The sequence below is a fragment of the Macrotis lagotis genome, chromosome 1 (assembly GCF_037893015.1).
Source record: "Macrotis lagotis isolate mMagLag1 chromosome 1, bilby.v1.9.chrom.fasta, whole genome shotgun sequence".
Lineage (NCBI taxonomy): Eukaryota > Metazoa > Chordata > Mammalia > Peramelemorphia > Peramelidae > Macrotis > Macrotis lagotis.
Genome location: NC_133658.1, coordinates 916,036,055 through 916,050,882, shown reverse-complemented (window position 1 = coordinate 916,050,882; position 14,828 = coordinate 916,036,055). Strand labels below are relative to the sequence as shown.

General features: G+C 58.5%; 3 protein-coding genes across 6 annotated transcripts; 2 read left to right on the top strand and 1 right to left on the bottom strand.

Annotated features, from left to right (window-relative positions):
• The first annotated feature begins 1,108 nt into the window (after positions 1-1,108).
• Positions 1,109-4,051, top strand: FGF21 (fibroblast growth factor 21). Its single transcript, XM_074219801.1, has 3 exons — positions 1,109-2,838; positions 2,937-3,040; positions 3,670-4,051. Exons 1-3 carry the CDS (start codon positions 2,613-2,615, stop codon positions 3,946-3,948), a joined length of 609 nt encoding a protein of 202 aa, XP_074075902.1. The 5' UTR covers positions 1,109-2,612; the 3' UTR covers positions 3,949-4,051.
• Positions 4,052-4,199: 148 nt separating this feature from the next.
• BCAT2 (branched chain amino acid transaminase 2) lies at positions 4,200-14,809 on the bottom strand. 4 transcript variants are annotated; one of them, XM_074219796.1, is made up of 11 exons: positions 14,704-14,809; positions 9,543-9,617; positions 9,117-9,320; positions 6,673-6,783; positions 6,431-6,553; positions 6,162-6,325; positions 5,723-5,865; positions 5,220-5,305; positions 4,884-5,024; positions 4,698-4,772; positions 4,200-4,600 (listed from the first exon to the last, which is right to left on the bottom strand). In XM_074219796.1, the coding sequence occupies exons 1-11, from the start codon at positions 14,725-14,727 to the stop codon at positions 4,562-4,564; spliced, it is 1,185 nt and encodes a 394-aa protein (XP_074075897.1). In that variant the 5' UTR covers positions 14,728-14,809; the 3' UTR covers positions 4,200-4,561. The 4 variants fall into 4 exon arrangements, with proteins under 4 accessions (XP_074075897.1, XP_074075898.1, XP_074075900.1 ...); XM_074219797.1 differs by lacking the exon at positions 14,704-14,809 and adding an exon at positions 10,447-11,569; XM_074219799.1 differs by lacking the exon at positions 14,704-14,809 and adding an exon at positions 9,786-9,843.
• LOC141509913 (E3 ubiquitin-protein ligase TRIM11-like) lies at positions 10,004-12,850 on the top strand. Its single transcript, XM_074219795.1, is given in 5 exon segments — positions 10,004-10,094; positions 10,254-10,401; positions 10,835-12,043; positions 12,045-12,110; positions 12,113-12,850. Coding segments are annotated over 5 exon segments (2,178 nt in total). The 5' UTR covers positions 10,004-10,050; the 3' UTR covers positions 12,824-12,850.
• Positions 14,810-14,828: the final 19 nt, after the last annotated feature.

The window sequence follows — 14,828 nt, the reverse complement described above, 5'->3', positions numbered from 1 at the left end:
CTTTCTGTTGTTATGTGTAGAATGTTTTTCTAGTTCTGCCCATTTCCCTCAGCATCAGTTCATATAAGTCTTTTTTTAAAATCTTTTTTGTTTGTTTTGGCAAGGCAATGGGGTTAAATGAATTGCCCAAGGTCACACCATTAGGTAATTTTTAGGTGTCTGAAGGTTGCATTTGAACTCAAGTTCTCCTGACTCCAGGGGAGTTCCAGATTACCTCATCTGTCTCCTCTTGTTCCCAACCCCTACCCCAAACTCCAGAGTCAAGGGTCAAGCTGGAGATTTTGCTCTCAGGAAAAATCCCTACTAAAAGAAATGTGGCCAATGCTCTATCCACAGCGCCACCTAGCGTCCCATATAAGTCGTTCCAGGTCTTTCTGAAGTCCCCTCCCTCATGATTTCTTAGAAAACAATACTGTTCCATCACATTCATATACTATAACTTGTTCAGCCAAGGGATGGACATCCCCTTGATTTCCAATTCTTTGCCACTACAAACAAGGCTGCTATGAATATTTGTACATGTGGGATTTTTACCCTTTTTCATGATTTCTTCAGAATACTAACCCAGTAGTAGTTTTGCTGGATCAAAGTGTCTGCACAGTTTTATTGCCCTTTGGGCATAATCCCAAACTGCTCTCCAGAAACGATAGATGACTTCACAGCTCCACTAACAATATATCAGTGTCCCAGATTTCCCACATTCCTTCCAACATTGATCATTGTCCTTTCTGGACATATTGGCCAGTCTGAGAGGTGTGAGGTGGTACCTCAGAGATGCTTTAATTTGCATTTCCCTAATCAGTAATGATTTAGAGCCATTTTTCATATGACTATAGATAGCTTGGATTTCTTTGCTTGAGAATTGACTTTCCATATCTTTTGATGATTTATCAATTGAAGAATGGCTTGTTTTTTATATAAATTTGATTCAGTTCTCTATATATTTTGGAAATGAGTCCTTTTGTCTGAAACACCAGTTATGAAAGTTGTTTCCCAATATTATTCCTTTTTATCTTGGTTGCAGTGATTTTGCTAGTGCAAAATATTTTGAATTTAATGTAATCAAAATGATCTAGCTTGTTTTTTATAATGTTCTCCATCTCTTCTTTGGTCATAAACTGCTCCCCTTTCCATAGATCGGACAGGCAGACATTATTCTTGTTCGACTTGGCTTATAATATTTTCTTTTATGTCTAAATCCTGTACCCATTTCAATGTTATCTCAGTATAGGGTACTATGGTCCCTTTGTAAAAACTTCTGTTTTTTCTTGTTTTTTTTTCCTTTCCCCTTAGTCCTAAATACTCACACAAAATGACTAATATGTGAATATATTAAACACACATCTACAACTTTTACCAGACTGCTGCCAAGGAGAGGGAAGAGGGAAAGGAGAGTGGTAGAAAAATGTCAAACTTAGAAATTTGCAATGGATGAATGTTGGACTACTACCATAGCATGTAATTGGAAAAATAAAATATCAATAAATTTTTTAAAAAAAGAAAGGAATATGGCTATTGCATTAGGAGGCCAGGAAGGCTTCCTGTGACTCATCTGGTGCCACCTTGGTCTGGCCATGGCACACAGGGACCTTGAAGCTCTGCATCTTGGATCAGGGGTGCATCCCCAGTACCCTGCCCTTCCCCCCCAAAGTAGTCTCCACTAGGGTACCTCCTCCCTCCTGCTCCTGGTCAATAGTCTCCCTAGAGGAAACCAAGGAATCTAGGCTCAGCTCTCTGGACCCCCAGGCCCAGATATCTGATTCTCACCTTCCCAGGAACCCAGGCATCCAGACCTCTACCTTCCCAAGGATCAGGTATGTGGACCCCTACATTTTCATGGACACAAATGAAGATGCCCATAACTGGCCCCTCCTTCTTAGAGATCAATGCATCCAGACTCCCCTCTTCTTGGCTCCCCAATATCCACGTCTCCATCTTTTCAAGGACCTTTGGATATCAAACTCAGATTCAGACATCTTGCCCTTGCTTTCTTAGGCCCCCTCAAACTTCTCATGGTGTCTGGACCCCATCTCTTCAGATTCCTTATGTCTCTAGTTTGTTTAGAAGACCAGGCCCCACCTTCTCTGGGACTCTGACTTTCTGAGGTCCTCCAGGATCTCAGACATCTGAGGCCTCATTTCTAAGACTTTCCGTCTCCAAGGTACTCTGGTGTCTGTACCCCCCAATCCTCTCTGGTCACTAAGCACCTGAATCGCTTCTGCTACCCCCGCCCCAGCTCCGGTTGCATCATCCTTATGAGGTGGAGCTCTCGCCACGGTGGAAGAGCTAATGCCAGCCAAGTGGGTCATGTTTCATGAAGATAACAGGTGATCAGAGGTGGGTGGAGGGGCCTAGAGACAGGTATAAGCCCCTGGGGAAGCGTCCAGAGCAGCCACAGGAAATTCAGAGAGAGGAAGAGGAAGAACCAGGTCCAATCTTGACTCTGGAGACCTGAGGGAATTAGTCCTTGTCGCCCCTGCTTCCCAGCCTCCCACCTAATCTATCCCTCCTGAGGCCCACGAAACACACTGGCAGGCAAGTACCCCAAGTCCTGGGGGCCCGAGACTACCTGCCGTGAAGCTTTCCTTTCTCCAGCCTCTTGCCACTTGACCATGGGTCCCAGAAAGAGAGCCCCTGGCTTCCTTGTTCCTCTCTTGTCCTTGTTCCTGGCCTATAGGTGCTGGGGCTACCCCATCCCCGATTCCAGCCCCATGCTCCTGTTGGGGGGCCAGGTCCGCCTCAGACACCTGTACACAGATGATGCCCAGGACACCGAGGCGCACGTGGAGATGGGGCCTGATGGAGCCGTTCGGGCGGCAGCCAAGAGGAGTCCCAACAGTGAGTGTGCATGGGGCCCCAAGAGCGGCCCCGGGAGTGGCCATTTGCTGGGCTTGTCTGCCTGGGAGCCAGGAGATGATTCTGCCTCTTCTCCCCAGGTCTTCTGGAGCTGAAGGCAGTGAAGCCAGGGGTCATTCGGATCTTTGCAGTCCAGAGCTCGCGGTTTCTGTGTATGAGGCCCACTGGGGAGCTGTATGGCGCGGTGAGGACCTCCCCAGGGGGCAGAGCCTACCCTCCATCATCTCTGCACATTGGGGTGTAAAGACAAAAATGAGACCCCACTTATTTAAGGAGTTGACTTTCTAGGGTATTCCCAGAAGAAACTATGATCCCTGGGGTGATGGGGAGCCCTGAGCTGGGTTTTGATGGACATGAAGGATTCCAAGAGGCAGAGATGGGTGAAGGCATTCCAGAGAGTTGGAGCCAGAGGATGGGGTGGAGGCAGAGAATATAATGGGCAACTGTTGGAGATCCTAGGGTCAGAGTGAACTAGAGAAGAGGACTGGACAGGGACTTCCAAGGTCATAGCTGGCTTTGCTTGACTGGAGGGGGGCACTAGGGCTCACTGCCCCAGTCTAGGTCCCATGGGGGTCATTGCCCCCGCCTAGACCCCCACAGAGGCCACTGCTATAGTCCAGATGGCCCCAACAGGGATCACCACTTGGTTCAGGCCCCAGAGGGGTCTCTGCTGGTCCCAAGGATGGGAGCTTGAGGGCTCGCTCTCCCTGCCCTACCCCTCATTGCAACCCAGTCCTGTTCCCCCCCCCCTGCACCCTGCCCCTGCTGGGCACTGCCTCTGGTTGACCCACCCCTGCCTCCTTGCCCCGACAGGTCCGCTATGACCCTTCTGCCTGCAACTTTCGGGAACACCTGCTGGGGGATGGCTATAACGTGTATGAATCTGAGGCTTATGGGCACACCCTCCGGCTGTCCCCCCGGCTCTCTCTGGGGCAGGCCGGCCCCTCCCGCTTCCTGCCACTGCCTGATGACCAGCTGCCCAGCCCCGAGTTGCTCTGGCCACAGGGCCCCGAACCCCCAGATGTGGGCTCAGCTGACCCACTGAGCATGGTGGGAGGCGTGCAGGGCCAGAGCCCCAGCTACTCCTCCTGAGCCACCCCCTACTCCCCCAGGCAGGCCCTGGCTACTATTTATTCTGAGGGCTGGGCTCCTCAAGTCTTATTTATCCTTCTTGTCCAGCTCATCAATAAAGTGGCGACAGAATATCAAGTGGTGCAGAGGTGTGTTTGGGGTGGGGAGCAGGGGGAGGCCAGAGTCTGAAGGGCCCTGAGGGAGAGGCAACTCCTGAGACTCCTTTGTGAGGTCCAGAAGAAGGGGTGCCGGCGTCCAGTCAAGACATCCTCTTATACTTTGGCTTTTTATTTGGAAAATTCAGGGAAGATATTAACCATAGCTGCAGAGGGGCCTTGTCTGACATCATCCAGGACCCTGGTTGTTGCCCTCTGAAGCTAGTGAGGAACGGAGTGTGGTGTCCCCTGAAGACTGGGGGCATGGGGCCGGACACCTGGATCCTGGCCCATATGGCTTTGGGAGTGTATCTTAGCGTGGGGGGCCATAGGGACCCAGGCGTCCGGCCCACCTGGAGTTCTATATTGCACATGGTATCTTTGGTTGAGGAAGAAGGGGGAAGGGGGAAGTATGAAGTGCAAGAGATCTGGAGGGACGGTCCGCTGGAGGAGAGACCAGGTCTCATGGGACCTCCAGGTCACACTGGGAGCATCCATTTGTGGGAGTCGCTTCCATACTGGGGGAGAGAGGAGAGGCTTCTGTGAATGGGAGCTGAGAGGGAGGGGCTGCCCCAGGCTGGAAGGGAAGCCCCCCACTGGGGCCCCAGCACCCACCTGGATGTCAGACAATGCCTTCTGGAACCTGAGGATGAGCTCAGACCCGTTCTCCATGGTGGGAATGTGAAGGAGCTGGATGAAGAAGGGGGAAGAGTGGCTACCAAGAGCCCCAGAGTCTCCGCCTCCTCCTTGCCGAGGCCCCCCCACCCCTGGGGGAAGGAGGGGCCCCGGGACAGGGCTTACCTCCCCCTGGTACAGGATGCGGTGCACAGGGCACACTTGGCAAGCCGTGCCCGAGCCGAAGATCTCCCGCACTCGTCCCTCGCGAAGGGCCAGCAATAATTCCTGCATACTCACCTTCCTCTCAGACACGCGGAACTCCCCCTGTGGGGAAGGGGATGTGGGGTGCCCCCCGTCAGCCCAGACCAGGGAGTCTGGGAGACAGACGGGCCCCTAGAGGGAGACGTACTCAAAGTCGGAGACTCAGAACAGCCAGAGACATAGAATCCTGTGCTGGAGGCTCCCCCAGACCACTGTTCCCCCCGCCCCACGCCACCCAGCTGGAGCCCCCATGCTCACCCACAACTGGGCCAGGTCCAGCAGGCTCTGCCGTATCACCCCAGGGAGAATGATCCCATCCAGTGGAGGGGTCACCAACTCCAGCACTGGGAGGGGAGAGGCAGGGAGTCGGACTCCCCTCAGTCATAAGCCCAGGGCCCCCCGCGCCCAAGTCAAGAGCCTCTAAGGTCAGCAGCCTCCCCCTGTCCACGATGGAAGCTTTCCCCTCCAGGTGGGGAGGGAGAGAAGGAGGGAGACAGTCGGAACTTCAATGTAACAACAAAAAATAAAATAAAATAACGATACGTGGAGCCTCTCCCAGACATCCAGCCTGGGGTTCTCCTGGTCACCGTCAGCCAGTCTGTCCCTCAAAGCAACGCCTGTTCTGTCCTGCTGCTGATGAGACCCCCACCTTTTCTAGAGCCTTCCCCGGGGCCTCCTTGCACATGGTCCTGGGATCCTTTCCTCTTAGGGGACCCCTGAGCTGAGCTTTTGTGCACATGGGGAAGGGGACCCCCACTCACCACCATCTTTGTGGGTCCAGAAGATGAAGACGTTCATGGTCCCAACCTCTGTGAGCTGGTGGTCTGGGCCATAAAGCCACAAAACCTGCTCACAGCCTTCACGGTTAGCGGCCTCCTGCATGAACACCGTGGGCCCGTAGTTCCTGCCACAGGTGGGAGGTGGCCTCAGTGGCCACATTCACTGGCCCATCATCCCTCTGCCCAGGGAGGGTGCTCCCTCGGGCCCCTCAACACCCTTCCTCTTGGATCCAACTCTGGGAAACGTCCCCCAGCTTCCATCACCCTTGGCCCAAGTGGGGACCCACACTCCCTCTCCTGGAGGGGGAGGGCACTTGGAAGTCCCCCCAGTCCTAAGACCACCCTGCTCTCAAGATCCATAGAGGAGGGTGTTTGGGGGCTGGAGTTGCCACAGGTCAGGGGGTGGGGTCATTCTGCTTACCCTCCAAGCTTGCAGTCGCCAACCCCCCCAGTCCAGGCCCGGACAAAGCGGGGATCAGCTAGCAGTGAGACGGGCTTCAAGGAGTCGCCAGGGAAATAAGAGCCCACGGGACACAGGATGACATAGAGCAGGGCTTTCAGCGGGGGGTGGACCCCCAGACACGGCTGAGGAAGGGAGAGGCTGTCAGATATGCAGACATCCAGTCCTGGGCCCATCCAGGGACTTGGCCTCCCCTGACCCTTCTGCAGAGACCCGGGCCCAGTAGCCACCTCATTGCCGATGAAGGTGGGCCGGATGTAGAGGCTGGCCTTTTTCTCCCCGCTAGGCACCCATTCCTTATCGATCTCCACCAGGCGGCGGATACATTCCAAAAGTTCAAGCTTGTCAAATTCCTGGAAGAGATGTAAGACCCTAGCCCAGAGCTGAGGGAGACCCTGCCTCTGAGGTTGGGAAGGGGACTTGTCTCCCTCCTGCTTCCCCTCACTTTGGGTTGCAAGGGGCCCACTCTCACCGGGAGGCAGAGGCGCAAGGAGGAGCGCAGCATGCGGTCCATGTTGAGCCAGGGCCGGAAGAGGCGTACGCGCTTGTCCTTGCCTTGAAAAGCCTTCATGCCTTCGAAGAGCTGCAGAAGAACCCCACACGGGCTGGGTCAGAGTGGGGGGGGGCAGGTGTGGCCCAGGACCCTGAAGGTCTGGGAAAGGGAAGGGGCTGGGAAGCTTGGCAGCAGCGGGGGGGGGACCCCGGGGAGGGAACAAGCATTGCCGAGCCTGCAGGGGAGCTGCTAATATTGAGTAAACTGAGGCAGACAAGGTGAGTGTCCAAGGCTGGACTTGAACTTGGGGCTTCCCAACTCCAGCCACCTCCTGTCACCTCTGGCCAGCTCTCAGCTGGGGCCTGGGCATCTCCTCCCTGCCCACCCCTCTCCCTCTGCCTTCAATCTCCCCAAGATTGAGGTCTTCTCTGATTTCCCCCTTCTCCAGCTTCTACCCTTCTAGGAGGGGCACAGAGATGGGCAGGAGGGTGAGACCATCTCCCCTGGATGGACCCAAGATCACTGAAGCTGCATCCAGCTGGCCGAACCCTTATGGGGGAATGGGGGGGGTGTCTGGGAGGCGTCTTGGATGCCTGCTTCCTTTTCTAAGCTCGCAGGTACCACCCCTTCAACATCATGCTTGCAGCTTCTCCAGATCCAAGACCTTCTCTGGGGCCCCCTTCCTATTCTGCTGTCACTGGGGGGCCCTTCATCCAGATGAAGTGACTGGTAGAGGGGCATCCAAAGGGCCTGGAGTCACCACCTGTTGCAACCTCAGTGGGCCCCCATCCTTGCTTGTAAAACGAGGGGTTCACCTGAGTGGCCCATAATAACTCTCATGGCAGCCAGTCGATGAAACTTCAACTTGGGGTGATCAAGGCTGGTCATTGTTCCCTCTCATTCCAATATTCAAAGACCCTTCTGAGATGCCCGCCCCAGGTTGGCACTTCTGAGAAGAGAAAGGCGTGGAAAAACTGGGAGGGGGCCAGTTGCTCTCCCATCCCCCTCTGGCCCAAGCTTCCAGAGCCCCTCTTGTGTGTGAGATGCTCCCAGCATCACTTCCTACACTCGGCCAGGTTGTCTCTACTCCATGGCCCCCATGGAATCAGAGACCTGGGGTCCCCACCTATCTTCTTCCTGAATTTCATGCAAGCCGCTGACCAAGCGGTAAGGTGTCCGTCTGACCCTCCCACGTTTCACTCTCCTTGATTAGATGGTCAAGATGGGCTGGTCAGTCCCCTCTGCACGAGGCTGTCTTAGTTCGGCCTCGGGGCCAGCCCCCATCCCAATCCATTGTGCTTCTATTGCCAGGTGTGGGATGGTTGGGGAGTGGACCTCCAGCTCCAAAGGCTTCCCAGAGCCTCTGACTATCTCATCCTATCATGGGTGGTTTTCTCCGGCTGCAAAGTCACGTTCACCAGGTTTTCATCCCGAGTCCATGAGCTCGGGGCTCTTCCGGGCTTCCTACATAGACATCAAGGTGTCTCTTTCCCCTGAAGGCCCTTTTGATTTTCCCAACAAAGCTGCCCCTTCATCTTCCACAGAGTCCTGAGGTCTTCGAGGCCCACTAATTGGGAAGCTGGGCCTTGACCTTAGACAGCATTTGCTGGGCTGGGACAGGGATAGAGATGCAGGTGACCCTTGGCTCCATCCGTGCTGGAGATGAGATCCCCAGTTTTTATCCTTTCAGTGGTGGGGTATGGGCAGATGTCTGCTCAGCCAAATAAGCAACCTACTTCCTGGGCACCGGAGAGATGGCATGTGACCTGTTTACAGGTGATTGCCTGCTTCCTAGGGCGGGGGAAGGGGGGGCAGCTGGGAGAACAGGGGCCAATCCCAGCTCCTCACCCCAGCCCCAGGAATTTGAATATTACCAACTCAGGTTTTGTGGTTTTGAGTCACCTTGACTTCAGAGAGCCGGTCACCACAGGGTGGTGGTAGATAGCCACTACATGGACAGAGGCCAGGGAGGGCAGAGAAGGTGAGACAGACCACAGAGAGGTGGAGAGAGAGAGAGAGAGAGACAGAGACAGAGACACAGAGAAACAGAGACACAGACAGAGGGGGGAGAGACAAAGACAGAGAAACAGAGAGAGGGAGAGAGAGACAGACAGACAGACAGAGGGAGAGAGAGACAGACAGACAGACAGGGAGAGAGAGAGAGACAGAGACAGAGACAGAGACACAGAGAGAGACAGACAGAGGGGGAGAGAGACAGACAGACAGACAGACAGAGGCGGACAGAGACACAGAGAGAGAGAGAGACAGACACACACACACACACAGAGAGAGAGAGAGAGAGAGAGAGAGAGAGAGAGACATGTTGGGGGAACAAAGGTCAACCAGGGATCGATTATGGGAGGGAGGGAAGAGCCAGACACAGGCCACCGATGCCCAGCAAGTGGCAGGGCCCAGGGTCTTACTTGGATGCTGTAGTGAAGGGCTGAGCAGGCAGGGTGCAGGGTGAGGTTGCGGAAGGGATGGATGCAGGGCACCCCCCAGCCCTGTTCCTTGCACCACTCCACGGTCAGCATGTGGTCTGTGAACCGCTTCCCAAAGATCAGGGGCTCTTCAGGGTCCGGCTTCTTCTGAGGCTTCTGACACAGCTCCACCTGCAAGTCTGTGGCCTAGGGCCCAGGGATCTGGTTTTAAGCCCCCTCACTGCACCCCCCAGACCCTTCTATGGGTTTCTAGGCTGCGGGGGTCTCATAAGCCACAGGACTTGGGGGGTCCATCCTCCTACCACCCTCAGGATCTTGGGTCTCCCGATCTCCAGCCACCCTCTCCTGGGCACCCAGGTCTCCAGCTCCAGGAGCCAGGTGGTCAGTGTCTCCCAGGGGGCTCCTCACCTTGAAGCTGCTAGCCCAGCATCTTTGAGAGGCCAAGAGGAAGTAAGGCACAGGAAGCAGTTTTCTAGCCAAGATCTAATAAGACAATGATGGGGGTTCATGTTTGGGGGCTTGAGTTTGTGGCCTCCGCCTCCCCCTCGCTTTGCCTCCCCTCCCCTCCCCTCCAGGCAGCAGACCTGCTAGGTAAGGAAGCATCACAGGCAGGGACACTGAGGCTCTGCCAGGGGAGGAGCCCTGACTTACCCAGTTCAAGTTTACAAAAGGGGATTTAAACCCCAGGTCTTCCCAACTCTCCAGCTTAATCCAGGGAGACCCCAACTTTCCCTAGAAATGGTCTGTCCGTGATACAGGGGTGGAGGGGCCCCAGGACTCTCGTGTCAGGGAGGAAGGCCAGGCCCATGGCCCACACGCCTCCCTTTGGTATCCGCCCAGACCCTCCCCGCAGATCAGAGGTCAGTCCCAGACTCCTCCCCAAGGACTTTGCCCTGACCCTTGTGATGAGCTCAGAATGCCAGAGGTTCCAGAAGATAGCAGAGCAGGGGTCCTAGCGCGGTAAGTACTGGCCTCATGGGGTGGGGGCCAAGAGAGGGCCTGGGGGTCCTGCATGGGGGGGTCAGGGGAGCCCCCATGTGGCCTCTGTCCCTTCGGGGACCCCAGAGCCTTCCCCCAAGCATCAGGGAACAATGGCTAGCACCCATTCCCGTCTGGCAGTTCCCCAGAGTCTTGGTGCTCCCGGCATCCTACTCCCCAACTCCATGGAGAGCCAAGCACCCAGATCTCCACTCCGACTGTGAAACCATTCTCTGAGAGCCCATCGCGGGGACCTGGTCCACAAGAGGAGATGGAGGGAAACCAGGAGGTAGGGCTCCAGGGCCCAGGTGCCTGGTGGCAGTCGGACCCCTACCCTGAAGGAGTTCATTCTGGGAGGAGGTTGAGAATGCTACCACAGAAGAGGTCCTTCCCATCAGCCCCCAGGGTCAGCAGGTGGGCCCTGGGGGCTGGACAGAGGGGGGGGTCCTCAGCCTGGTTTTCTTTGGGAGAGTGAGATGAAGGTCCGCTCGGCCCTTCCAGCCTGGGCTTCTTTCTGGGGCTCCAGTCCCCAGCTGGGTTCCCTAGAAACCCCTTCCTGGTTGGGTGACCTCACAATGCCCCTCCCCCATGACTGGCTGGCAGGGAGAGGGAGAAGAGGGCAGAGTAAGAAAGGGCAGGGGCCCTAGGTGGGGGGTGGAGGGGCAGCAGCCCTGAGTGCCGCCCCAGCGATGGCCACCTCAGACCCCGTACGCCTGCTGCAGGAGGAGGTGACGTGCGCGGTGTGCTTGGACTACCTGCACGAGCCTGTCACCATCGACTGCGGCCATAACTTCTGCCGCGCCTGCATCACCCGCTGCTGGGACGAGATGGGCCGGCGCTTCCCCTGCCCACAGTGCCGGGCCCGCTCGCCCAAACGCAAGCTGCGGCCCAACTGTCAGCTGGCCAATGTAGCCATGGCCGCCAAGCGCCTGCGGCCCAATGTCAGCGGGGAGGAGGAGCCGGGTCTGGGGACCAGCGCCTGCAAGAGCCTGGACATCAGGGAGCCCGAGGAGCTGGTCTTGATCCTGGCAGAGGAGGAGGAGGAGGAGGAGGAGGAGGAGGAGGAGGCCAGGGGGAGTCAGATGGATGAGACACTGAGGGCGCCGGAAGACGAGCCCGGGGAAGCCCAGCCCCAGGAAGCCCAGGATGGTGAGCCCGAGCTGGAGAGTCCCAGGATGGCCCAAGAAATGGACGGGGAGCTGGAGCCCAGAGAAGATGATGGGGGGGAGGCGGCCCCAGAGATGGAAGCCGGAGAGCCACCAGAAGCTGAGGGAAGGGAGGCTCAGGTCGGTGGGCCCCAGAAGGGCCCAGAGGATGATGAGGAGGGCCAGAGCGGCAGGACAGAGGGGCAGCCCCAAGACCACCAAGAGGATCCAGCCCATGAGACGAGGTGGCCCCCTGAGGATTCCACCCCGGAGGGTGAGGCGGAGAATGTCCCCGAGGAGAGAGCCGAAGGGTCTCCAGAAATCAAGCTAAAGAAGACCCCCGAAGAAGAGGAAGATGTGGCGGGGAGCAGCCAGGCGGAGAGCCCGGAGGTCGGCGATCAGTGGGCTGAGCTGAGGCAGGAGAAGAGCCTGCTCCAGAGCCCCTGCCCCCAGCACCCGGGGGAGGAGCAGTGGCTCTTCTGCCGCTGGGACAGGGCCACGCTGTGCCCCTCCTGCCAGCCCGAGAGAGTCCACGAGGGCCACGATCTGGTGGTGCTGGCCGAGGAGGGCCAGGCCATGAGGACCCGCCTCTGTGGCATCCTGGACAGGCTGCGTGCCCAGAGGGAGGCCCTGGAGGACGCGGGGGTCCGCCAGGAACGCCAGATGGTCCACCTAGATGAAGAGGCTGCCTTGCAACGCCAGCGTTTGGGGGATGAGTTTGAGGGTCTGCGCCACTTCCTAAGCAAAGCAGAGCAGGATCTGCTGAGCTCACTGACCGCCGTGGAGAACCAGGCCCAGGCCGCCCGCCGGGCCCGGGGGGCCCGCCTCTCGGCCAGCGCCCAACACCTGGACCACCTGCTCCTGGAGGCCTCGACCTGGCTCTGCCTGCCCAGCTCCCGCTTGCTCAGCGACAGCAGCGTCCAGGAGGGACTCCGCAATCTGGAGGCCAAGGCTTGCAAAAATCTCGGGGCCAGGGTGATCCCCGGGGAGATCCTGGGCAGGGCAGGCCGGGCTCAGGCCGTGCTCAAAGAGGCAGCACGGGCCTTCCGGGAGCGGCTCTTGGACGAACTGCACCGAGACGAGCCCCCCGTGCGCTTCAACACCAACTCGGCCGCCCCTGGCCTGGAGGTGTCAGAAGGCAGGAGAACGGTGAGGCTGGGGCCCCAGGTCAGGGCCCAACAGGCTGACCTCTGCCCTTGCATCCTAGGCGACAAAGCCTGGCACGAGGGCTCTCACTACTGGGAGGTGGACGTGAGCCAGTCGGGGGGCTGGGCCATCGGGGTGGCCTCTGACAGCAACCCCAGGCCCCAGCCCAACAGGGGGCTCTGGGTCCTGCAGCTGAGTCGAGGCCAGCTGTGGACCCCCGAGATGACCCTGGCCATCCGGCAGCAGCCCCAGCGCCTGGCAGTCTACCTGGAGGTGGAGGCGGGGCTCCTGACCTTCTCCGATGCCCAGAGTGGGGCCTCTGTGCACAGTTACCAAGGGGCCGACTGGGGCCCCAATGCCAGCCTCAGGCCCTGCTTCTGGCTCTGGGACCTCGGAGGGAGACTGCGTCTGAGCCCCTGAGCCAGATAAAAGGAGTGGAGACTGCCAGACTGGCCCTGTCTTTATTGCAGCGAGATGCCCAGGGGCAGAGGGTGGGGAGCCACGGACCCAGATGGAGGCCCTTCGGCTAGCAGACTGACCCAGGGTGCTGCCGGTCTAGGCCCAAGCCCCCCAGCTCCCACTGAGGCCACAGCTGCTCCCTCTGTTTGAAAGGATGAGGTTGGTCTAGAGGGTGCCTAGGCCCCTCCTAGGGCTAAGTCCTCCTGTCAAAGAAAGATGGCAGGGTGAAGAGAGTCACGGAGAAACGGGGAGAGGGCGAGAGGGGGGCTCTATGGAGGTTAGGGAGAGAGACTGATGGGAGAGATGGGGGGTCCCCATAGAGATGTGGCAAGAGACTGATGGGGAGAGAGAGATGGGACCCATGGAGATGAGGGAGAGCCTAATGGGGAGAGATGGGAGCCTCAAGGGGGTGAGGGAGAGACATGAAGGGAGATGGGATCCACGGAGGTGAGGGAAACTGATGGGGGAGAGAGATGGAAGCCCCATGGGGGTGAGGGAGAGACATGAGGGCTTGGCAAGAAGTATGGGGGGTGCTAGGCATCAGACACTGTGGATGAGTATGCCAGGCTGAGGAAGGAGATTGGCATCATGGGTTATGGGAAAGAAGCTACTATCTAGAAATTCAGACAAGGGCCCAACTTAGCCACCCCCAGTCTAGACTGAGCAGTTGAATGAGGGGAGGTAGATTTCGGGGGTGAGTATTCCTGAAGCAAAGTTTTGGGGGGAAATGGGGATGGGAAGACTGTAGAGGACCTGAGGGAGGGGTGCTGGCAGGAGGAAGGAGGAATGGGAGGCTGGGGAGACAGAGGAGCCACTCATGCCCACAAGGATGGAGGCCAACCCTGGCCAAGGACAATGGGGAGGTGAAGGAGAAGCAAGGAGCCGGGCTGCCCAGGTGCAGACTGTCCTTGGGCTCCAGCCAGGCCTGGGGGGCGCCTCCCAAAGTGTTTGCTTTACACCTGTGCTCAGGTGATCGTGGAACTAAAAGCAACCATTGTAAAGGTGAGGAGGGGGTGGATACTGAGGCAAGGGGAGCTAGAGGAAGGGTGGAGCCTGGTGGGTGGGGGGCCTGGAGGGACCAGGAGAATCTGAGGAAATGGGGGGCGTTAGGGTTGTGAGAGGGAAGAGGGACTGGGTGTGGTTGTTCGGGTCCAGGTGAGGCCCAGTGGCTGCCCCAGGTGGGGGCCGTTCCTGACTGGAGCACAAGGGGAGGGAGACAGAGGGGGCAGGAGGTCTTGAATTGTAGCCTGGAAAAGCCTCAGGGCAGGGGTTGGGAGGCCCCCCCCAGTGGGGAGGCTGGGGGGAAGGCTTGGGAGCAGGAGCGGGCAGAGCTGGCTTAGGCTCCAGAGCAGGGACTGGCACCGCCCCAAGTCCTGGCACGCGTGCCAGGGCCGCCCTCTAAAACGAGCCACGGGGCAGCCAGCGCACCGGGCACCCCGACAAAACCGGGGCGGGAGATAAGCCCGGATGGGGGGGGAACACAAGACCCCACCCCCCGGAAACGGGGGGGGCAGCCCCCCCACAAAACTAGGGAAGTGACAGGTGGGAGATGAGTCCAGATGAGGGGGACCCCCGCCCCGCCCAACCCGGGGCCTGGGGGAGGGGAGCCACCCCCGGGCCAAGCCGGGGTGATGGCAGGTGGAAGATGGGCCGATGGGGGGCCGGGGAAGCCCCCCGCGCCTCCTGGGCCCCGGGGGGGTGCTAAGGCCCGCCCCGTACTGAGCTGCCCTGCGGGCGGGACTTTTGGGGGGCAGCCCCCCGGCCCCTCCCGAGCCCCCCGCCCCCCGCCGGCCGGACGTGCGTCCCGGAAGCGCCCCCAGCCCCCGGCCCGCGGGACCCACCTGGCCCAGGCCCACCGCGGCCATGGTCGGCGCCTCCGAGAAGTGGGCCGGGGCCGGGGCGCCGCCACCTTCCGCCCCGCCCCCCGCCCGGCCCCGCCCCCGGGCCCGGCGGCGGCCAATCAGCG

What these genes read in the sequence shown, in the direction of transcription:
- FGF21 (XM_074219801.1), top strand. Translation starts at nt 2,613, where the DNA reads ATGGGTCCCAGAAAGAGAGCCCCTGGCTTCCTTGTTCCTCTCTTGTCC. An exon ending in AGCCAAGAGGAGTCCCAACA is followed by an intron (nt 2,839 to 2,936) that starts GTGAGTGTGCAT and finishes TCTTCTCCCCAG; the next exon opens with GTCTTCTGGAGCTGAAGGCA. An exon ending in CTGGGGAGCTGTATGGCGCG is followed by an intron (nt 3,041 to 3,669) that starts GTGAGGACCTCC and finishes TTGCCCCGACAG; the next exon opens with GTCCGCTATGACCCTTCTGC.
- BCAT2 (XM_074219796.1), bottom strand. Translation starts at nt 14,727, where the DNA reads ATGGCCGCGGTGGGCCTGGGCCAG. An exon ending in GGCGACTGCAAGCTTGGAGG is followed by an intron (nt 5,866 to 6,161) that starts GTAAGCAGAATG and finishes CACCTGTGGCAG; the next exon opens with GAACTACGGGCCCACGGTGT. An exon ending in GCATCCTGTACCAGGGGGAG is followed by an intron (nt 4,773 to 4,883) that starts GTAAGCCCTGTC and finishes TTCTTCATCCAG; the next exon opens with CTCCTTCACATTCCCACCAT.